Source organism: Rhinoraja longicauda, chromosome 14 (genome assembly GCF_053455715.1).
Source record: "Rhinoraja longicauda isolate Sanriku21f chromosome 14, sRhiLon1.1, whole genome shotgun sequence".
In the NCBI taxonomy this organism is placed as follows: Eukaryota; Metazoa; Chordata; class Chondrichthyes; order Rajiformes; family Arhynchobatidae; genus Rhinoraja; species Rhinoraja longicauda.
Window position 1 is genome coordinate 29,959,334 of NC_135966.1, and position 23,897 is coordinate 29,983,230.

At 49.0% G+C, this 23,897-nt stretch overlaps 1 protein-coding gene across 2 annotated transcripts in view; it reads left to right on the forward strand.

Moving 5' to 3' along the window:
• rab24 (RAB24, member RAS oncogene family) overlaps window positions 1-23,897 on the forward strand; it is a 39,205-nt gene that overhangs the window by 9,025 nt on the left and 6,283 nt on the right. For both annotated transcript variants that reach the window (XM_078411626.1, XM_078411625.1), the window contains 4 exons: window positions 11,898-11,966; window positions 17,200-17,278; window positions 20,344-20,411; window positions 20,758-20,857. In XM_078411626.1, the coding sequence (XP_078267752.1) occupies window positions 11,898-11,966; window positions 17,200-17,278; window positions 20,344-20,411; window positions 20,758-20,857 (316 nt within the window). The remainder of the gene's footprint in view (window positions 1-11,897; window positions 11,967-17,199; window positions 17,279-20,343; window positions 20,412-20,757; window positions 20,858-23,897) is intronic.

Below are 23,897 nucleotides of genomic sequence, written 5' to 3' on the forward strand. Positions count from 1 at the left end.
TATGAGGTAATTGTGAACTTCCCTTCAGTGTCAGTACCAAATGTAGGCTTCCTGCTCCTCGCTACAATATTTTGACCATTCTAACTATAAAATGGTGTAATGATTTTCAATAATTGACTTGTAGCATATTGGTGCAACTAGTAGAGCAGCTGCCTCGCAGTGCTGGAGACCAAAATTCAATCCTGTACTTGGGTGCTGGTTATATGGAGTTTGCACATTTCCACTGTGAGTGTGTGGGTTTCCTTAGGGTGCTCCAGTTTCCTCCCACATGCCAAAGTTGGGTGGGATGGTAGTTTAATGGCTACAGTAGGTTGTTGTTCCTAGGTGTAAGATAATAATCTGAGGGGGGTGGGTTGACAAGGTGGGGAGAAGAAAAAGTGGAATTAATGTGTAGATTGTGTAATTAGGTGATGGTTGGCGCAGACTTTCTGGGCTGATCGGCCTGATGCCATGCGGTATCTCTGTATGACTCCAATAGCTCACAGTTTAAATTGTGATTTTTAACTGCAAATGTTCTAAGCTGCATCACAGATGCAAAATGGGGCACACTGTGATTCTGGACAACTATCTCCATGTTCTTATTTCTTGTATGGCAGGGATCACCAATTGCAGTATCTGTGGTGATTAATCCAGCTAATTCCTTTCTCCCCATAATGCTGCAATAATATGTCAGGAAATTGTTGCATGGTGCTAAACAAATATTATTTGTGCAATGGTAATGGTTTAGAATCTGGTGAAGCACAGAGTCTACTATCCTTTCTGGTATCCTGGAGGTTATGTTTGCAGTAGACTTAGCATTCATGCCTGAAAAGTGCTTTAATTAAGCAAAGTATTCATGCTAAAATTTGTGGCATCCTATTACACATTAGCCTTATACTGTCTGGGATACTAACTGCTGGGATGGAATTCTGCAAATCTTTGTAGCCCTGAAAGACTGGATTGTGACAGTTGATACAGGAACATTACCAGGATCAATTCATCTTAATGCTGGATTCAGTCTCAAAATAGTTTCAGTGTGAAATATGTGTTAGATATTGAAGGATTAATAGGCAAAAGTATGTTTTGGGGTTTTAGAGATTTGGCGTGGAAACAGGTCCTTAGGCTCATTGAGTCTTTGCTGACCATCTGTTCACACTAGTTTGATGTCATCCCTTTTTCTGATCCACTCCCTTAACACTAACGGCAATTTACAGTGGCTAATGAAAACCCACATGTCCTTTTGATGTGGGTCGAAACTGGGAGCACCAGGAGGAAATACACATTGTTACAGGGACAACATGCAAACTCCACACAGACGGCACCCGTAGTCAGGATCGAACCCAGGTCTCTGGTGCTGTGAGGCAGAAGCTCTACCAGCTGTGACATTGTTCCACCTTCAGTTGGAGCTTGGGCAGTTGGCTAGTTAATTGGAGTTTGGGAAACCACCATTCTTTGTGAATTTGGATGTCAGTATTCTGGGGATGAAGGGGCTGTAGTCAGCATTCTTAAATAAAGTCTAGCATGTATTTGTGGAATTTCTGCTTGTTTATGCAAATAATATCAAAACAAATTAGAAGAACTGTTGCGGAGGTTTGAGGGATTTTAAATGTAACTAAGTTCATGTAAAAAACTATTTGCATGAATACTTTCCACAATCTTTAGCACAGGTTTAAAATTCACTAGCACAAGTGTGCCCGTTGGGCCCGTCCTCGTAGGGTTTCCATTGTAACCGGGAGGGGAGTGGGGGGGAGGGGAGGGATGGGGGGGGAGGGGAGGGGGGGGAGGGGAGGGGGGGGAGGGGAGGGGGGGGAGGGGAGGGGGGGGAGGGGAGGGGGGGGAGGGGAGGGGGGGGAGGGGGGGGGGGGGGGGGGGGAGGGGAGGGGGGGGAGGGGGGGGAGGGGAGGGGGGGGGAGGGGGGGGGAGGGAGGGGGGGAGGGAGGGGGGGGAGGGAGGGGAGGGAGGGGGGGGAGGGGAGGGGGGGGAGGGGAGGGGAGGGGAGGGAGGGGAGGGGAGGGGGGGAGGGGGGGGAGGGGAGGGAGGGGAGGGAGGGAGAGGGGTAGGGGGGGAGAGGGGTAGGGGGGGACCTCCCCTTTTCCCAGTACCCCGTTGGGCCCGTCCTCGTAGGGTTCCCATTGTAACCGGGAGGAGGGGAGGAGGGGAGGGGGGGAGGGAAGGGAGGAGGGAGGGAGGGGGGGAGGGAGGGGGGGAGGGGGGGAGGGAGAGGGAGGGAGAGGGGAGGGAGGGGGTAGGGGGGGGAGGGAGGGGGACCTCCCCTTTTCCCAGTACCCCTTTCCCCATTGGGCCCGTCCTCGTAGGGTTTCCATTGTAACCGGGAGGAGGGGAGGGAGGGAAGGGGGAGGAGGGAGGTGGGAGGTGTGGAGGGAGGAGGGGAGGGGGAGGGAGGGGGGGGGAAGGGGGGGAGGGAGAGTGGAGGGAGGGGGGTAGGGGGGAGGGAGGGAGGGGGACCTCCCCTCTTTCCCCGTTGGGCCCGTCCTCGTAGGGTTTCCATTGTAACCGGGAGGACGGGAGGGAAGGAAGGGAGAGGGAGGGGAGGGAAGGAAGGGAGAGGGAGGGGAGGGGGAGGGAGGGGGGAGGGAGGGGGGAGGGAGGGGGGAGGGAGGGGGGAGGGAGGGGGGAGGGAGAGGGGAGGGAGGGGGGGTAGGGGGGAGGGAGGGGGGTAGGGGGGGAGGGAGGGGGGTAGGGGGGGGAGGGAGGGGGGAAGGGGGGGAGGGAGGGGGGAAGGGGGGAGGAGGGGGACCTCCCCTTTTCCCAGTACCCCCTTTTCCCCATTGGGCCCGTCCTCGTAGGGTTTCCTTTGTAACCGGGAGGAGGGGAGGGAGGGAAGGGAGGGAAGGGGGATGTGGAGGGAGGTGTGGAGGGAGGGGGGGAGGGGAGGGGGAAGGGGGGAGGGGGGGGGGGGGGGAGGGGGGAGGGGGGAGGGAGGGGGCCCGTCCCCGTAGGGTTTCCATTGTAACCGGGAGGGAGGGAGGGAGGGTGGAAAGAGCAACTGCCCCCTCCATCGACTCCTTTAAGTCCAGGCTCAAAACCTATTTCTACTCCCTAGCGTCTGAGGCTCATTGAGGAGGCGCTGTGAACTGTTTGTGTGCTACTGTATGTTTCATTTTTTTCCTTAGTACCTAATCAGATGTACAGCACTTTGGTCAACGTGGGTTGTTTTTAAATGTGCTATACAAATAAAATTGACTTGACTTGACAGCTTTTCGCAACAATGTAGCACAGGGGCATTGTGACGTCACACGCTGAATACCGCTGGGAGGGGGAAGGGGGGTCAGCTCGAGTTCATCTCACAGGGGCATTGTGACATCACAATGAAGACTAAATCCGCACCGCAGCGCCCCCCTTCTGTCAAAACTTCGATAAATGAGGGGGGCAGCACTTTTAAACCTCTGTAACTTAAAAAATATGTGACCGAATTAAATAAAAACATCATTTTCCAGCAGCGAACCGCGTGGTGATTAAGGCGGTACAAAAATCGTGGCGCTACGGTTCACCGTTTTGCCGCAATTGCCGTAATTCAGCCGACACTCAGTGATATATATACATACAAGATCTGAGTTTTAGTAGTATACTAGAACAAGTGTGCCCGTTCAAAGCGGGCCCGTTGGGCCCGTGCCCACACCCAGGGAGTGGTGGAGGGAGGGAGGTGTTGAGGATGGAGGGGGGGGAGGGTGATTAGAGATGTGGCGGTATTTGTGGAGGGGGGAGAGAGTGAGGGGGGAGGGTGCCCGGGGGGGGGGGGGGGGATAGCGGGGAGATGTTCTCCCGGGTGTGGGAGAGAGGAGAGAAGCAAGGGGAGAGAGGAGAGGTGAGCCGGTGATCGCGGGCTGGCGCCGCTAACGGCGTCCATTGTTTTGGTGCGAGTGAGGAGATGCCGCGCATGCGTGCTGAGTACAGAGTGAGGAGATTCCGCGCATGCGTACTGAGCACTGCCGGACCGCAGCGCCCCCCTTCTGTCAAAACTTCGATAAATGAGGGGGGGCAGCACTTTTAGACCTCTGTAACTTAAAAAATATGGGTCCGAATTAAATAAAAATATCATTTTCCAGCAGCGAACCGCATGCTGATTAAGGCGGTTCAAAAATCGTGGCGCTACGGTTCACCGTTTTGCCGGAATTGCCGTATTCAGCCGACATCAGTGGAATATATATACAACGCTACAAGATCTGAGTTTTAGTAGTATATAGACTAGCACAAGTGTGCCCGTTGGGCCCGTCCTCGTAGGGTTTCCATTGTAACCGGGAGGGGAGTGGGGGGAGGGAAGGGGAGGGGGAGGGGGAGGGAGGTAGAGGGAGGTAGAGGGAGGGGGTGTGGGGGAGGGAGGGGGGAGGGAGGGGGGGGAGGGAGAGGGAGGTGGGTAGGGGGGAAGGGAGGGAGGGGGACCTCCCCTTTTCCCAGTACCCCTCTTTCCTCATAGGGTTTCCATTGTAACCGGGAGGAGGGGAGGGAAGGGGGAGGGAGGGAGGAGGGAGGTGTGGAGGGATGAGGGGAGGGGGAGGGAGGGGGAGGGGAGGGGGGAAGGGAGGGAGGGGGACCTCCCCTTTTCCCAGTACCCCTCTTTCCCCATTGGGCCCGTCCTCATAGGGTTTCCATTGTAACCGGGAGGAGGGGAGGGAGGGAAGGGGGAGGGAGGGAGGAGGGAGGTGTGGAGGGGAGGGGGAGGGAGGGGGCCCGTCCTCGTAGGGTTTCCATTGTAACCGGGAGGGGAGTGGGGGGAGGGAAGGGGGAGGGAGGAGGGGAGGGGGAGGGGAGGGGAGGGGGGAGGGGAGGGGAGGGGGAGGGAGGTAGAGGGAGGGGGTGTGGGGGAGGGAGGGGGGAGGGAGAGGGAGGTGGGTAGGGGGGAAGGGAGGGAGGGGGACCTCCCCTTTTCCCAGTACCCCTCTTTCCCCATTGGGCCCGTCCTCATAGGGTTTCCATTGTAACCGGGAGGAGGGGAGGGAGGGAAGGGGGAGGGAGGGAGGGAAGGGGGAGGGAGGGAGGAGGGATGAGGGGAGGGGGAGGGAGGGGGGAAGGGGGGGAGGGGAGGGGGGAAGGGAGGGAGGGGGGGGGACCTCCCCTTTTCCCAGTACCCCTCTTTCCCCATTGGGCCCGTCCTCATAGGGTTTCCATTGTAACCGGGAGGAGGGGAGGGAGGGGAGGGAGGGGAGGGAGGGAAGGGGGAGGGAGGGAGAGGGAGGGAGGAGGGATGAGGGGAGGGAGGGGGGAAGGGGGGGAGGGGGGGAGGGAGAGGGGTAGGGGGGGAGAGGGGTAGGGGGGAGAGGGAGGGAGGGGGGAGAGGGAGGGAGGGGGGAGAGGGGGGAGGGGGGAGGGAGGGGAACCTCCCCTTTTCCCAGTTCCCCCCTTTCCCCGTTGGGCCCGTCCTCGTAGGGTTTCCATTGTAACCGGGAGGGAGGGGAGGGTGGGAGGTGTGGAGGGATGAGGGGAGGGGGAGGGAGGGGGGAGGGAGAGGGGTAGGGGGGGAGAGGGAGGGGGAGGGGGGAGGGAGGGGAACCTCCCCTTTTCCCAGTTCCCCCCTTTCCCCGTTGGGCCCGTCCTCGTAGGGTTTCCATTGTAACCGGGAGGGAGGGGAGGGTGGGAGGTGTGGAGGGATGAGGGGAGGGGGAGGGAGGGGGGAAGAGGGGGGAGGGAGAGGGGTAGGGGGGGAGAGGGAGGGGGAGGGGGGAGGGAGGGGAACCTCCCCTTTTCCCAGTCCCCCTCTTTCCCCGTTGGGCCCGCACTCGTAGGGTTTCCATTGTAACCGGGAGGACGGGAGGGAGGGAAGGGGGAGGGAGGGAGGAGGGAGGTGTGGAGGGAGGAGGGGAGGGGGAGGGAGGAGGGGAGGGGGAGGGGAGGGGGGAGGGGGAAGGGGGGAGGAGGGGGACCTCCCCTTTTCCCAGTACCCCTCTTTCCCCGTTGGGCCCGTCCTCGTAGGGTTTCCATTGTAACCGGGAGGAGGGGAGGGAGGGAAGGGGAGGGAGGAGGAAGTTGTGGAGGGAGGAGGGGAGGGGGAGGGGGGAGGGAGAGGGGTAGGGAGAGGGGTAGGGGGGGAGAGGGAGGGAGGGGGAGGGGGAGGGAGGGGAACCTCCCCTTTTCCCAGTTCCCCTCTTTCCCCGTTGGGCCCATCCTCGTAGGGTTTCCATTGTAACCGGGAGGGAGGGGAGGGAGGGAGGTGGGAGGTGTGGAGGGATGAGGGGAGGGGGAGGAAGGGGGGGGAGGGGAGGGGGGAAGAGGGGGGAGGGAGAGGGGTAGGGGGGGAGAGGGAGGGGAGGGGGAGGGGGGAGGGAGGGGAACCTCCCCTTTTCCCAGTTCCCCTCTTTCCCCGTTGGGCCCATCCTCGTAGGGTTTCCATTGTAACCGGGAGGACGGGAGGGAGGGAAGGGGGAGGGAGGGAGGAGGGAGGTGTGGAGGGAGGAGGGAGGTGTGGAGGGAGGAAGGGAGGGGGAGGGAGGGGGGAGGGGATGGGGAGGGAGGGGGGTAGGGGGGAGGGGGGAGGGGGGAAGGGGGGAGGAGGGGGACCTCCCCTTTTCCCAGTACCCCTCTTTCCCCGTTGGGCCCGTCCTCGTAGGGTTTCCATTGTAACCGGGAGGAGGGGAGGGAGGGAAGGGGAGGGAGGGAGGAGGAAGTTGTGGAGGGAGGAGGGGAGGGGGAGGGGAGGGGGGGAAGGAGAGGGGAGGGATGGGATGGGGTGGGGAGGGAGGGGGTGGGGATGGGGTGGGTGGGGAGGGAGGGGTGGGGAGGGAGGGGGCCCGTCCTCGTAGGGTTTCCATTGTAACCGGGAGGGGGGGAGGGGAGGGAGGGGATCTCCCCTTTTCCCAGTACCCCTCTTTCCCCGTTGGGCCCATCCCCGTTGGGTTTCCATTGTAACCGGGAGGGGGGGAGGGAGGGTGGAAGGAGGGGGGAGGGGGAGAGGGATGGAAGGGTGGAGGGAGGGGGGAGGGTGGGATGGAGGGAAGGAGGGAGGGGGGGAGTTAGGGGCTGAGTGGTGATGGAGGTTGGGATTGAGGGGGGAGGGAGGGGGGGAGGGAGTGAGGATGGAGGTGGGGAGGAAGGGGTTGAGGGGGGAAGTGGGACCTCCCCTTTTCCCAGTACCCCTCTTTCCCCCACCACCAAGCCCCCTCCGCAACGACCCCTGTTGTCCCCCTCCCCAGTCCCCATTCTCAGACCCCCCCCCATTCTCTCTCTCCCCCAGACACACTCTCAGTGCTTTTTTCGAAACACTTGCCCCGGTGGCCCACGTGCATAGGGGCCCAATGCTGATCTGTGTATGTTAAGTGACTTGCAATAAAAAAAAATACTTTAAAAAACAATCAGCTGCTTATTGCAACAATGTTGCAACCATCTCACACAAGCATTGTGACGTCACAAGCTGAAGACCTTGAAAAAAAAGGTTAAAAATAAAAAAATGTAAATTTGTAAAGAGTAGACACCCAATAGCAGCTGCTTGTCCATTGTGACATCACACGCTGAAGACTAAATCCGCACCGCAGCGCCCCGTATAGGACCATCAATAATTCATGTGGGGGGGGGGGGGGGCAGCGCTTTAAAACCTCTGTAACTTAACAAATATGCGTCCGAATTAAAAACAAACATCATTTTCCAGCAGATGTCCCCTTGGTGATTAAGGCTGCGCAAAAATCTTGGCGCTACGGTTTACCGTTTTGGAGAAATCAGCGAAATCAAATATACATACATATATATTACCATACAAGATCTGAGTTTTAGTAAAACAAACATCATTTTCCAGCAGATGTCCCCTTGGTGATTAAGGCTGCGCAAAAATCTTGGCGCTACGGTTTACCGTTTTGGAGAAATCAGCGAAATCAAATATACATACATATATATTACCATACAAGATCTGAGTTTTAATAGTATACTAGAACAAGTGTGCCCGTTCAAAGCGGGCCCGTTGGGCCCGTGCCCACACCCAGGGAGTGGTGGAGGGAGGGAGGTGTTGAGGATGGAGGGGGGGAGGGTGATGAGAGATGGGGCGGTATTTGTGGAGGGGGGAGAGAGTGAGGGGGGAGGGGGCGCGGGGGGGGGGGGATAGCGGGGAGATGTTCTCCCGTGTGTGGGAGAGAGGAGAGAAGCAAGGGGAGAGAGGAGAGGTGAGCCGGTGATCGCGGGCTGGCGCCGCTAACGGCGTCCATTGTTTTGGTGCGAGTGAGGAGATGTCGCGCATGCGTGCTGAGTACAGAGTGAGGAGATTCCGCGCATGCGTGCTGTGCACTGCCGGACCGCAGCGCCCCCCTTCTGTCAAAACTTCGATAAATGAGGGGGGGCAGCACCTTTAGACCTCTGTAACTTTAAAAATATGCGTCCGAAATAAATAAAAATACCATTTTCCAGCAGCGAACCGCATGCTGATTAAGGCGGTTCAAAAATCGTGGCGCTACGGTTAACCGTTTTGCCGGAATTGCCGTATTCAGCCGACATCAGTGGAATATATATACAAAGCTACAAGATCTGAGTTTTAGTAGTATACTAGAACAAGTGTGCCCGTTCAAAGCGGGCCCGTTGGGCCCGTCCCCACTCCCCCCATTCTCTCCTCCCCCAGCCCCACTCTTACCCGTTTGTTGATGACAGATGTTGCGGTATTTGTGGATGGGGGAGAGAGTGAGGGGGGAGGGGGGGGGGATTGCGGGGAGATGTTCTCCCGGGTGTGGGAGAGAGGAGAGAATCAAGGGGAGAGAGGAGAGTTGATCCGGTGATCGCGGGCTCGCGCCGCTAACGGCGTCCATTGTTTTGGTGCGAGTGAGGAGATGCCGCGCAGTGTTGAGTACTGAGTGAGGAGATTCCGCGCATGCGTACTGAGCACTGCCGGACCGCAGCGCCCCCCTTCTGTCAAAACTTCGATAAATGAGGGGGGGCAGCACCTTTAGACCTCTGTAACTTAAAAAATATGTGTCCGAATTAAATAAAAACATCATTTTCCAGCAGCGAACCGCATTCTGATTAATGCGGTTCAAAAATCGTGGCGCTACGGTTCACCGTTTTGCCGGAATTGCCTTCAGCCGACATCAGTGGAATATATATACAAACAACGCTACAAGATCTGAGTTTTAGTAGTATACTAGAACAAGTGTGCCCGTTCAAAGCGGGCCCGTTGGGCCCGTCCCCACTCCCCCCATTCTCTCCTCCCCCAGCCCCACTCTTACCCGTTTGTTGATGACAGATGTTGCGGTATTTGTGGATGGGGGAGAGAGTGAGGGGGGAGGGGGGGGGGATTGCGGGGAGATGTTCTCCCGGGTGTGGGAGAGAGGAGAGAATCAAGGGGAGAGAGGAGAGTTGATCCGGTGATCGCGGGCTCGCGCCGCTAACGGCGTCCATTGTTTTGGTGCGAGTGAGGAGATGCCGCGCAGTGTTGAGTACTGAGTGAGGAGATTCCGCGCATGCGTACTGAGCACTGCCGGACCGCAGCGCCCCCCTTCTGTCAAATCTTCGATAAATGAGGGGGGGCAGCACCTTTAGACCTCTGTAACTTAAAAAATATGCGTCCAAATTAAATAAAAACATCATTTTCCAGCAGCGAACCGCATTCTGATTAATGCGGTTCAAAAATCGTGGCGCTACGGTTCACCGTTTTGCCGGAATTGCCTTCAGCCGACATCAGTGGAATATATATACAAACAACGCTACAAGATCTGAGTTTTAGTAGTCTATATACTAGATAGACTAGACAAAGTGGGCCCGTTGGGCCCATTCCCCACTCCCCCATTCTCTTGTCCCCCATCCCCACTCTTACTCTCCCCACACTCTCCCCTTTGGCCCGTCCTCTTAGGGTTTCCATTGTATCCGGGAGGGGGTGAGGGAGTGAAGGGGGGAGGGAGGGAGAGGGAGGTCTGGGGGAGGGAGGTGTGGAGTGATCGAGGGGGAGGGAGTGGTGGAGGGAGGGATGTGTTGAGGATTGAGGGTGGAGGGAGGGGGGGAGGGTGATGAGAGATGGGGTGGTAAGGAGGGAGGGAGGGAGGGGGGGGGAGGGAGGGATGGGGGAGAGGGGAGGGATATGGACCTCCCCTTTTCCCAGTACCCCTCTTTCCCCCACCACCAATTCCCCTCCGCACTACCCCTGTTGTCCCATTCCCCATTCTCAGCCCCCCCCCCCATTTTCTCTTCCCCAGACACACTCTTAGCATCAGTTAAAGGCCCGGGGGGGGGGGGGGGTGCGGGTGATCGGATCTGTGAAAAGTCCGGTGGGGGGGGGGGCTTCGGGAGATCGCATCATTCAAAGGCCTGGGGGGGGGGGGGGGGTTTATAGCGGGGAGATGTTCTCCCGGGTGTGGGAGAGAGGAGAGAAGCAAGGGGAGAGAGGAGAGGTGAGCCGGTGATCGCGGGCTGGCGCCGCTAACGGCGTCCATTGTTTTGGTGCGAGTGAGGAGATGCCGCGCATGCGTGTTGAGTACAGAGTGAGGAGATTCCGCGCATGCGTACTGAGCACTGCCGCACCGCAGCGCCCCCCTTCTGTCAAAACTTCGATAAATGAGGGGGGGCAGCACTTTTAAACCTCTGTAACTTAAAAAATATGCGTCCGAATTAAATAACAATATCATTTTCCAGCAGCGAACCGCATGCTGATTAAGGCGGTACAAAAATCGTGGCGCTAACGGTTCACCGTTTTGCCGGAATTGCGGTATTCAGCCGACATCAGTGGAGTATATATATATACATACAAGATCTGAGTTTTAATAGTATACTAGAACAAGTGTGCCCGTTCAAAGCGGGCCCGTTGGGCCCGTCCCCACACCCCCCATTCTCTCCTCCCCCAGCCCCACTCTTACTCTCCAAGTGTGCCCGTTGGGCCCGTCCTCCTGATCTGTGTATGTCAAGTGACCACTATAACCTTCTTTTTTTTTTTTTTTCCTAATCAGATGTGCAGCACTTTGGTCAACATGGGTTGTTTTTAAATGTGCTATACAAATATAATTGACTTGACTTGCAATAACAAAACAATCAGTGCTTTTCTGGAAACTTTTCGAAAGCCCGTCCTCCTGATCTGTGTATGTCAAGTGACCACTATAACCTTTTTTTTTTTTTTTCCTAATGAGATGTGCAGCACTTTGGTCAACATGGGTTGTTTTTAAATGTTGCTATACAAATATAATTGACTTGACTTGACTTGACTTGACTTGCAATAACAAAACAATCAGTGCTTTTCTGGAAGCTTTTCGAAACAATGTAGCCGTCACAAGCTGAAAACTAAATCCTTTTCTGGAAACTTTTCGAAACAAATGTAGCCGTCACAAGCCACAAGCTGAAAACTAAATCTGCACCGCAGCGCCCCCCTGAAAAAGGGGGGGGGGGCAGCGCTTTAAAACCTCTGTAACTTAAAAAACACGCGACCAAATTAAATGAAAATATCACGGCCGAGCGAGCGCGAGATTGGCGATTGAGGCGGTGCGAAAACCGTCGTGCTACGGTCCGCCGTTTTGCTGCAATCGCTGTTACGTATAAATATACGATATATTCAGGTCAAACCCAAAAAAAAAATATATATATATATTCACAAGATCTGAGTTTTAGTATTATACTAGAACAAGTGTGCCCGTTCAAAGCGGGCCCGTTGGGCCCGTCCCCACACCCCCCATTCTCTCCTCCCCCAGCCCCACTCTTACTCTCCAAGTGTGCCCGTTGGGCCCGTCCTCCTGATCTGTGTATGTCAAGTGACCACTATAACCTTCTTTTTTTTTTTTTGGCCAACATTATCTTTGCTGATCACAATGCCAAGACCAACACTTATCTGCCTGAAGCAAAATCATATTACCATTGTTAATACTTTAAATGTTTAATATGCTTCCCACACGAATAAAATCTATGTGGAAAATCTTTCAGTGCAAGCTCTTTGAAGAAATGATTAATGACAGTAAACTATGTTGCAAAGGATTCAAGAAATGGATTGCTGCTCATTTCACTGGTTTCTGTTTCAGACAATCGGGGCTGCATTTGTAGCCAAGCTCATCCATGTTGGTGAAAAGGCAATCACACTTGGCATCTGGGTAAGTTCTTTACTTTGATTTCTCATGGCGTGTGAAATAATTAGTTGGAAGAGTGGGTTAATTAGAGTTTAGAAATGAAACCATTGTTGAGTGAGTTTCTGTGGTTGATTAGTTCTCTCTTGTGGTGTAATCCTACAAATCGAAAATGTGAACGAGTAAGTGCTTGTCTGCTTTTCAGTAAGGATAAAAATAACAGGGGATTCCCTGAACGTGCAACTATTTAATTTGAGTGTATTTATCATCCTTTTGCTGCGAAGTGTAAGGAATAGAACTACACAGCCAATATCTGTGCTGTACATGAGAGGTGTTTCTCTCTACCCTTCGTTAAACTGGCAAAGTTAAAGATGGTCATAGTACTCACAAGAAGGCAGATGAATTAATATTGAAGACAGAAATAAACAATAATGATCTAATTGCCTTTTATTGAAATGTGACGAAAGCTGAGAGAATGCTCACAGAATTTCAGCATATGGCAAAAACAGGCAAAAGGGAAAAGAAGGTGGAGTAGCAGAATTCATATAGGATGAGATCAGTTCAGTGGTGGGTAATTATCTTGACAGCAGATGAGGTAGAATTAGAATTGGTTTGGGTTGGGCCAAAATGCTACAAAGGGCACCAAATAGTGGTAGTAATATGGGATATGACATAAATCAGGAAAGTAGAGGTGCATGTAATGGGTAACAGTCGTTTTGGATGAACTTTAATGTACGTCGAGCAGCATACTGGTACTGCAAGTGGTGCAACTGTTTAACAACCCAGGTCAATCCTAGTCTTGTGTGGAGTCTTTAGAATGTTTAATGTTCCCCTTGTAGCTGCATGGGTTTAGTTTCGTTAAGAGACACAGCGCGGAAATGTGCTCTTTGGCCACTAAGTCCGCACTGACCAGTGATCTACACATTAACACTAGGGCCAATTTACATTTATACCAAACCAATTAACTTACAAACCTGTATGTCTTTGGAGTGTGGGAGGAAATCAACGATTTTGGAGAAAACCCATGCAGGTCACTGGGAGAACATACAAACTCTGTATAGACAGTACCCGTAGTCGGGGTTGAACTCTGGTCTCTGACATTGTAAGGCTGCAACTCTACCGCTGCACCACCGCTGCCCGTTCTCCAATTTCTTCCTACATCCCAAAAACATGTTTGTTATTGGTTCAATTGGTTGTTATAAATTGCCTTCAGTATCGATGGGTGGTAAGAGATTCAGAAGACAGTGGTGGGTGGCATTAATTGATGTGTTAGGGAATGGAATGGATAGTAACAGGTGGATGAATAGGATTATTCGAAACATTGACACGGTCTCTGTCCCCTAAAATGTCATAAACTATGAAATTAGTAGTAGTAACAAGGGAAGATAAATTCATGGAATATATACCAGATGGTTTTTAGATCTATATATATATATATGTTTTTGGATCCAACCAATGGAAAGGCTTTTTTAGATTTTGTTTTGTACAGTGAGAAAGGGTAAATTGGTAATGTGTTATCAAGGGATCTTGAGGGAATATTAATCAAAATATGGTACAATTTGACAATTATTTTAAAGGTAATGATCGATCCAAAACTATGATCATGAATCTAAACAAAAGAAGCTATAAAGGTAGAAATGGCATGGTTGATTATCATAGCTGTAAAGGTATTTTCTTAGTTAACAGGCAGTGGCTAGCATTGAAAGCAATAATTTGCAGAAAAAGTTTATTCCCTTATAGGTTCAAAAAACCAACAGAAAAGATAATCTACAGAAGAAATAAAAGATTGTAAATTGTATTTCTTTAATTCAATACTGTAGTGGCCTGGCGGAGGCCAGAGAAAAGGCAAGACGCCAGGCAGTTTTTAGTAAGATTCTTTTATTAGGCTGTGAGCTCCTGCCCACAGCGTAGTCCACCTAGGGATGAGCCACGCCTCCCCCTGGTCTGGCTTTTAACCCCTTACGCCTGTTCGTCACGTAACGAGGGGGCTGACCCGAGGAGTGGCCTGATCCGCCACAATACTAAGTTATCTGAGATTGTAGATTTCCGTAGGATTGGGGGAAGTATAGCACTCAGCAACAGAGGGCAGAACATTGATGAAGAAAGGTAAAATAAAATGTAAGGGTAAACTGGCAAGGAGCATAACAATGGAGCTTTTAAGGGTGTGGGAAAGGGAAAGATAAGCAAGGTCAAGTATTAGTAACCTTAAAAGCAGCAACAGAATTCAGAATTGGGGAAATAAGGCAAAGGTGGAAGAGTTAAGCAATCTCTGAATCTCTAATGCTAGAGAAGTTGATCAAACTAAACCTGATAGATTGGATTGGGAATTGATTATCAGACATAAAGCAGAGAGTTAATAAACAGATCTTGGATTGGGAGGCCATTACTAACATTGCTTGGGCCCCAGCTACGTAGTCCACGTTAATAATTTGGGAAAACAAAAGGTGATTGTGTATGGAGGAGAATGTGAAGTATTGAGAGAAGTGATGCACTACAATGTATGAAGCAGAAAAGCAGAATGATTAGGAAGGCAAATGTATGTTGGTCTTTGTTACGAAAATGTGAGTAGAGAAATAAAGATGTCTTACTGCAATACAAAGCTTTGATGATAGTGCACCTTGAGTATTCTGAACAGTTCTGGTCTTGTTGGTAGAGAAGGAATCTATTGAAAATTGATTGATTGAAGGATACAGCATGGAAACAGCCCTTCAACCCACCAAGTCCACACTGACTATTGATCACCTGTTCACACTTGTCCTAGGTTAGACCACTTGATCATTCAATCCCTACAGACCAGGGTCAATTTATAGACGCCAATTAAACTGCAAACCTGCATGTCTTTGGAAACCGGAGCACCCAGAGGATAGTCCAAGGAGAGCGTGCAAACTCTACACAGAGAGTGCCTGAGGTCACGATCGAAACCGGGTATCCGGCACTGTGAGACAGCAACTATGCCACAGCTCTGCCATGACACAATTCATGACACTAGTTCCAGGGCTGATCGGTTTGCTATATGAGGAGTGATTTTGGAGTCAAGAACTATATGCCGTAAAGTTTAGAAGAATTAGAAGAGATCTTGTTGAAACACAAAGGGTTCAACAGGCTAGTTGCAGGGAGGGTGGTCAAGGATTCTAGGACCAGCGTTTATAATATCAGAATAATGAAAAATCTATTTAGGACTAAGATGGGGAAGAATTTCATCGCACACAAGGTGAATTCTTTATGCCAGAGAGCTATGGAAGCTCTGTCACGGAGTTCATTTAAAACAGAGATCTATATATTTCTGTATATTACTGTCAGTAGATTATCAACTTCCTGACGGACAGGAAGCAGCATGTGAGGCTGGGAAAGCACATCTCGGACCCACAAACTCTCAGCATAGGAGCTCCGCAAGGCTGCGTACTCTCCCCTCTCCTTTCCTTTACTCTCTACACCAACGACTGCACCTCCACAGACTCCTCTGTCAAGTTCCTCAAGTTTGCGGATGACACTACCCTGATTGGACTGATCCAGGATGGGGAGAATTTGCCTAGAGGGGAAGTGACACTGCTGGCGTCCTGGTGCCATCGCAACAACCTGGAGCTCAATGTTCTCAAGACAGTGGAACTAATTGTAGACTTTGGAAGAGATCCCCCTCCCCCCACTCACTATCAACAACACCATAGTCACATCTGTGGAGTCATTTATGTTCCTTGGAACCATCATCTTCAGGGACCTTAAATGGGAGGCCACCATCGACTCCACAGTCAAAAAGGCCCAACAGAGGATGTACTTCCTGCGGCAACTGAAGAAACACAAACTGCCACAGGCAATGATGGTCCAATTCTATACTGCTATCATTGAGTCCATCCTCACCTTCTCCATCATGGTCTGGTTTGGCTCAGCCACCAAGCACGACATCCAGAGGCTGCAACGGATCGTTCGCACAGCTGAGAAGGTTGTTGGCTGCAACCTTACCCCCCATTGATGAGCTGTCACTGAAAGGGCCAGGAAGTGAGCAGGCAAGATCATCTCTGACCCCTCTCACCCTGTCCACAAACTCTTCGAAGCACTTCCCTCTGGAAGGCGACTCCGGACTATCAGAGCAGCCACAGCCAGACATAAAAACAGCCCACAATGTCTGTGCCAGATGTGACATCAAGACCAATGTTCAAGATATGATTTGAACATTTAGTTTCCTTTGAATATAGCGGTTGGACAATATAACCAAATTGATACTGGAGTTTGTGGTGAGGAAATTTGTGGTGATTAAGGAATTAGTTGGGTTGCTCAATCATCTGTTTGAAATCCTTAATGATGTGATATATTTTGCCCTTCAGTGGAATAATATGATGTTTCCAGTTCGTGGGCTAGTGTTCTATCCTTCAGCTAGCAGGATTTTACAGGACCCCACACACGTCCTGTTCTCTGCGTTTGAGTGGCTCCCCTCAGGACGCCGGCTTCGCTGCCCAGGCTGTAGGACACAGAGGAGAAGGGCAACCTTTGTCCCCAAGGCTGTTCAGCTCCTCAACTCCCAACCACCATTGTCCCGCTGCTCAGCCTGCTAATCCCCCCCCCCCCCCCCCCCCCCCAATAGTTTTTGTACTACTCTACGTGCCTTTGTAAGTTACCCCTCGGGGACAAATAAAGTATTTTTGAACTTTGAACTTGAACTTCGTCTTTGGATGTTCGTCGCTATTCCAGTGACTGATGGAAATAGCAAACAACTTGCCCGCACTGGGATTTTTCCCCCTCTTGCACACGTAGTACAGATGGAACAATCTATTTAGATGGTCTCACTATCTTTCTTCTCAGGCTCTTGCCCACATTGTGAGTATTTGGCAAATTTTCTGCTAGAGAGGCAGTAAGTTGGTGCAGAAGATGGAGTTGCTGACTCGCAATGCCATTGACGTAGGTTCAATCCTGACATCTGGTGCTATCTGTGGAGTCTGCACATTCTCCCTGTGACCAAGTGTTTTTATTCCCCGACATACGAAACAACCTACGGGTTGGCGGGGTAACTGGCTACTATAAACTGCCCCAGTGTGTAGGTCAGTAGTTAAGTTGGGGATTTGATGGCAATGTAGGATGAATGCGATTACCTCTGACCCGGCAGAGACTTGATGGGTTAAATGACTGTCTCTGTCGGAAGGTAATGTGAGAACTGAGGTCAGATACCTTTTGTCACAAACAGTTGCAAAATAGTTGGGATATTCAAAAACACTTGAATGTTTGTTTCAGATATATTTATAAATCGTGAATAAAATTTGTTTTCCGACAGGACACTGCTGGGTCAGAAAGGTATGAAGCCATGAGCAGAATCTATTATCGGGGTGCCCGCGCAGCTGTTGTGTGCTTTGGTAAGAAAGATGCCATCATGCTGTGCTGTTGCAGTCTGCTAATGTGGAAAGCCATTTTTGTAGAGGACAATGAGGGACTATTCACTAAAGAAAAGCAGTAAATCTCGTGCTTTGACTGCTGTTAAGCATTATGTACAACATGAATTTAGTCCTAGCAAAAACAAAACCAGCTACTGTTTAACTGTATGGGTTGCCTCAAATTTCATCAATTTTGGATGGCATTTGGTGGTCAATTTCTGATGTTACAAACTTGCAGTTCTAACATACTAAGTTATATTGTTGATCAATTTTAAGGGGCACCTTAAACAAACATTTAAAATATAAAAATTTAAATGTTTTGAGTACGTAAACCATTCTAAAGTGTTCCTGATGTGCCATTAATGTGTTCACATTGTTCCTGTAATGGAATAGTATTGAATGGATTGATTACATCCAGATGAATACAATTTGCATTATAACGATCTAAGTAAGGTCACAATGCTAAGCATATTGATCTGTTAGGTTAAAATAACACTAACTGAAAAGAATGCGCTGAAAAGAATCACGTTTAAAATTTGTTGAATATGAACGGCAAAGCATTTAGATTTTCAAACATCTGTGTTCTGTCAGAAGTGAACAGAATCTTGGCTGTACAAGGTAATTGATTCGACTGTGATCATGCTTCACAGGGTTATGGAAACAAATAAGCACCCCTCCCAACCCTTCCTTCGGGACTTCCACAGCCGATCGGTGGGTTGAATTTGCAACCGGGGCTCTGGAACTCCAACCCAACTGGTGCCAACATATCTATCCCCATAGCTGACTTCCATGGCCAGCTGGCAAAGCTCTGGAACCAAGAGTGCCAGAAAATCAGTGGTGGAATTGTAATGAGTAAATATTAAATTTACGTGCAAGATTATATAACTAAATTAATTAAAATAATAAAAATGTTATTAGTATACAGTAACATTCACATCATTTTGTAATGTCCGTTTTTACTTTGAAATGCACTAAAAGAGGCTTGAAACTGGTAATTTTGTGTGTAAATTTTCAAACATTTTCCGATCTTTTGACCCCCCTGTACACCTTGCGCAGGTGCTCAGCTCTTTTCCTCATTTTTTACCTCACTCACACGCCTGAAAATTATAATAATCATAGGGAATATATTTAGCACCATCTATATGGCGCCAGTGTGAAACGGCCTTTAGTGGTCAGTGGACAGGAGCTGCACGTGACGAATTTTTATGTAAGGGTTCCCTGAGACATGAAAATCATTTCAAGGGTTCCGCAAGGGTAAAAAGGTTGAGAAACGCTGTGCCAGATGAAATCCTTCCGTGTGCTTAGTCAAGTTGAATATATCAACTCTTTCTTCATAACAGTCATACATTTTATGACCATTGTTCTTTTATTCAATACCGAGAATTGGGATGTGTAAGGAAAAAGCAAAATAGAAAAAACAAAAAGTATCTCTGTTCAATAACCTTTCTATAAATAGCAGAATGTACTCATGATAGGCCTGACATTGTACATGTAGTCCTAGAACTACAGACTGTTGGAAATAATAGTCTTTTTCACACATGAATGTAGTGTATGCGCATTTGGCGTGCATACTTTTTTTACTGAAAAGTTGCATTACGTGCCATATTATGAATTTTGATGTAAAATTCTGAATTTTGGATATCAACATTATGATTTTGTAAAATCAAATGTTGGGAGGTCTGAATAAGGCAAAGATACTGAAAGAAAACAAAGGAAAGGCTGAAAAGATCAAAAGGCAACGTCATTGAGGTGACGCGTTGGAATTCAAGACCATTAGTATAACGAGTACCATTCAAGGGATAGCGAAGAGACACAAAAGACTGCAAATACTGGAAACCTGAACAAAAAACAAAGTGCTAGAGGAACTAAGCAGGTCAGGCAGCATCTGTGGAAGGATATGGACAGATGATATTTTGGGTTGGGATCTTTCTTCAGACTGCTCAAGGATCATTCAAGGGATGGTTCGGTCTGCAAGAAAAATAAGAAATGACAAAAACAGAACAAGTGAGTGTTAATGAAACATAATTTTGAAAAGAATAAGGAAAAGATAGCTCTTGAATTTCCTAGTTATGCCAATAGGTTAAAACGTACAAACCATAGGATTAAAAGGGGAGAGAGTGATATTATGAGCAGGATGAAATTTTGCATTCAATGGGACACGCAGAAGGAAGGAAAACTGTCATTTACTCGGATGAGTGTCTAATGTTTGCCTGTAGTCTTTGGGTATTGCTGCTTTATACAGGGTGCAACTTAGTAAATTTGTTGTACCCAGAATAGTTTGCTGTGGTCATAATTCTCTCAAATTAAATTTAACTAAACATGAATTGGTAAATCTCTCAATGATAAAAGGATGCTCTCCACAGTATTTTCGAATAGAAGTAGGGTAGGTACTGCTGGAAAAACATTAACATTGCCATGAAATATAATAGTTTGCTAAACCAGTTTAATAGTAAGGGAAAAGCAAATTACTTTGCCTTAAATTGTCCGTTAATCTATTGGAATAGAGGAAGATTTCTACTGTTTGCCAAAAACTCAGAAGGTGCTTACAATGCCACAATAGTTCACAAAGTTGGAGAATTGTCTGCATTTCTAAATCTACTTTTTACAGTGGCTGTCCACTTTGGAATTATGCATTGTTGTTGAATGGCTTGAGTGAAACAAGGAAAGTGCTGACAATATTCAACAGATCCTGGCAGCATCTGTAAAGAGAAATAGAGTTGACATTCAGGTTGATAATCTTTTCTGCTAACTGGAAAAATTAGAAATAAATTTAAGTTGCAAAGAAAGTAGGGAGATTCAGTGCTTAACATGCATTTGGTCTCTTCCTCCTTCTCCCCTCCCCACTTCCCTGTATTTGTAACTAAAAATATGTTGCCTGATCTACAACATTTGCCTGTTTTGATGAAAGGTCAGACACCTGAAACGTTAACTACCCTGACATGCTTTGCAACCTTCTGAAAGTTTCTAGCATTTTCTGTTTTTATTTAAGATTACCAGATTTGTAGCATTTTGATCTTGAATTACTGAATGGTTGTCTTGTCTTCCAGATTTGACCGACAGCAACAGCTATGCAAGGGCTAGATTCTGGGTGAATGAAGTCCAGAACTGTGAAGAGGTATGTTTTGTTGTAATATTGAGAAGCTTATTTTAACCCTTAGTCTGCTGAGTAGCTCATTTTTAGGACTGTGTATTGTGAATTATAGTTTAATTCTATTTCGGGAAAAAACTTGCAGTAGGCATTTTAAGTCCAGGTTGGTTTGGGGAATTTGGCCGTAGTTTTCTCAAATAATGCATTTTGAGAGTAGGTTGCTGGATTTGTTCTCTCTACTTGAGAATTTGGTAAATGAATTTGCTGCACGGGCTCTGCATTGTCCATTTGAAGTTTAGGTGGTTGGTTTGTAGTGGCGGTTCTCACTTGTGAATTGATCATTCTGATTGATTTACAATATTTTCTCTTTCAGCATTGCAAAGTCTACTTGTGTGGAACAAAGAGTGATCTTGTGCAAAATGATCGCAGTGTCCGGGCAGTCGATTACCATGATGTTCAGGATTACTCGGATGGTAAAGATTACTACTTCACAAGTCACTGAACTACTTGGCCTTTAGCTAATATCGAACAGGGTGGACCCCTTTGGGCCCAAAGCTCTCCTGCATTGGTCTAGCACACTCCCCCCCCTTCCCCTCCCCACTCACCCACTCCATCCCCCCTCAACCCCCATTTATTCCTCCCCTCCCTCACCCACTCCGTCCCCCCTCAACCCGGGCATCAGTCAAACCCCCCACACCCCCCTTCCCTGCAAGAGATTAATATATATTAATAGATATACAATGTAACATTTTATATTCTTACATTATTATATTTTAAGTATTATTATTATATATCATTATTTTTATTATTACCCTGGAGATGTGTGTGTGCGTGGGGGGTTATAGTCCGGTGATGGTCCGGGGCGCTGGGGCCGTGCGGGAGCGGGGACTACACCTCGCAGCGGGCAGCGCGGCGGCGGGAGACGCGCACCAGATGGCGGAGCGGGAGGAGGAGGAGAAGGAGAGCGGCCACCATTGTTGTTGGAGTCATCGACAATGCCATCGGTTGAAGTGGAGGAGACGGAGGGGAACGATGAGACGACGGGGACAACGACCATCTTCCTCCTGCTCGGAGTCTCCCCCGGGGCCAGAGGCGGGCGAAAGGGGAGAGGGAACCACTCACCCTGGCCCCAGGCGGCCATCGCGGGGGCCAGCAGCAGGAGAGCGCCTGCCGACAGCCATCTTCTTTTGCCTTCTCTCTGATGCCGCGCTGCACCACGGGAGGAAGGTCAACCCTCCCCAACTGCGCTTGAGTGGATCTGACGGCCATCTTACCGTTGTGACACAAGATGAACACATAAGTATTAGATCAATGGGCCCCAACTGCACACACGCAGACCCGTTGGGTTCCTATTGTGGCGTTGAAAGTGGCTGACGGGCACGGCAAGTGGAAAAGGGATTTATTAAAGTTTAAAATGTCAATAACTTAAAAAATACAACACCAATTTGAACAAAACTTGCTACTGCACACCGCAGGCCGTTGGTGAGTAAGGTGGGCTTAAAATTCTTGTGCTATCGTGTACCATTTTGGCTGTATTTCGTGGACAAATATATACACAAACAAACTAACAAACAAACAAGATGGGAGTTTTAGTAATAGATATATATAGATATATATAAAGTAGACACAAAATGCTGGGGTAACTCAGCGGGTCAGGCAGCATCTCAGTAGAGAAGGAATGGGTGATGTTTCGAGTTGAGACCTTTCTTCAGACTGATGACCCTTCTTCCCCGGATCATCAGTCTGAAGAAGGGTCTCGACCCGAAACGTCACCCATTCCTTCTCTCCCGAGATGCTGCCTGACCTGCTGAGTTACTCCACATTTAGTGAATAAATCGATTTGTACCAGCATCTGCAGTTATTTTCTTATACTCTTGGATTGAGGTTGGCAAGGAAGGAGGCAATGTGAAAATAGTTCCTATTGGTGATACATCAGAAATGTTCAGTATGGATTTGCTTAAAGAAGAAAATATGTTTGAAATATGAAAATTTCATCTTGTTGGGCAAGATTGCTCAAGGGAAATTATTTACTTCCTCTCGTGCTTTTTTCACATTGTTTCCCCGGGAAGGTCACAACCAATTAAGTATGAAATATAAATCACTATTAAAACACAAAGTACTTGTGCTATAACACCAGGATAAGTGCTCAAGCAAGAAAACCAAGCAGAAGACAAAGCAGTATCTAATGTACTAGGTAGACACAAAATGCTGGAGTAACTCAGCGGGACAGGCAGCATCTTTGGAGAGAAAGAATGGGTAACATTTCAGTTTGAGACCCTTCTTCAGACTGAACTGCTGTACACATGTGTGCTAAGGACAATAACTAACTCTATATGCCACAATAAGCTACCTACATGTTAACAAACACATCCAATCTGATCGTGTAGGTACAAGTATATCATCGGGGTTACCTCCCTTCATCGTTGAGTTAGGCCCACAACACCTCGGGAAGGCTCAACAGTTAGTATTTTAGTCATGCTATTTAGCAACTTTGTGTTCATACACAGGAAAGTCCAACGAAGAAGAGTGTGATTGCTGATCAGATAAAGTATAGATAAAGTACAGGTGCTCCTCAACTTACGATGGGGTTACGCTCCGAGAAACCCATCGGAAACCGAAAATATCATAAGTCGAAAATGCATTGAATACATGTGATCACGTGACCGGAAGCGAGCTGCGTCTCGCTATGGGTCACTGCCGTTTGCACCATCGCAAAGTCGAAATATTGTAAGTTGAACCTTCGTAAGTTGGGGAGCATTTGTACAAGGAAATGTACATTATTTGGCAGGATATTGAATGGCAAGGATAAACAGAAACCTTGGCAAGTATGCCTGCACATCATTAGATTTGGCATGCTGAATCTCTAAAGTGGTTAAAAAAAATGCACATTGGTTTTTTTTCTTTATTTGCTGAGGCATAGAATATAAGTGCAGGAAGGTTATGTTTAAATTGTACCCATTACTAGTTAGGCCGCAGCTTGAGTACTGCCATTCAGATCTGTTCACTATATCATGGGAAAGATGTATTTGCAGCAATGATGATGCAGAAATCATCATGAAGATGGCCAAAACTTTGTGGTCAATGACTCCCATCGGGCAATAGACAATAGACAATAGGTGCAGGAGTAGGCCATTCAGCCCTTCGAGCCAGCACCGCCATTCAATGCGATCATGGCTGATCACTCAATCAGTACCCCGTTCCTGCCTTCTCCCCATACCCCCTCACTCCGCTATCCTCAAGAGCTCTATCCAGCTCTCTCTTGAAAGCATCCAACGAACTGGCCTCCACTGCCTTCTGAGGCAGAGAATTCCACACCTTCACCACCCTCTGACTGAAAAAGTTCTTCCTCATCTCCGTTCTAAATGGCCTACCCCTTATTCTCAAACTGTGGCCCCTTGTTCTGGACTCCCCTAACATTGGGAACATGTTATCTGCCTCTAATGTGTCCAATCCCCTAATTATCTTATATGTTTCAATAAGATCCCCCCTCATCCTTCTAAATTCCAGTGTATA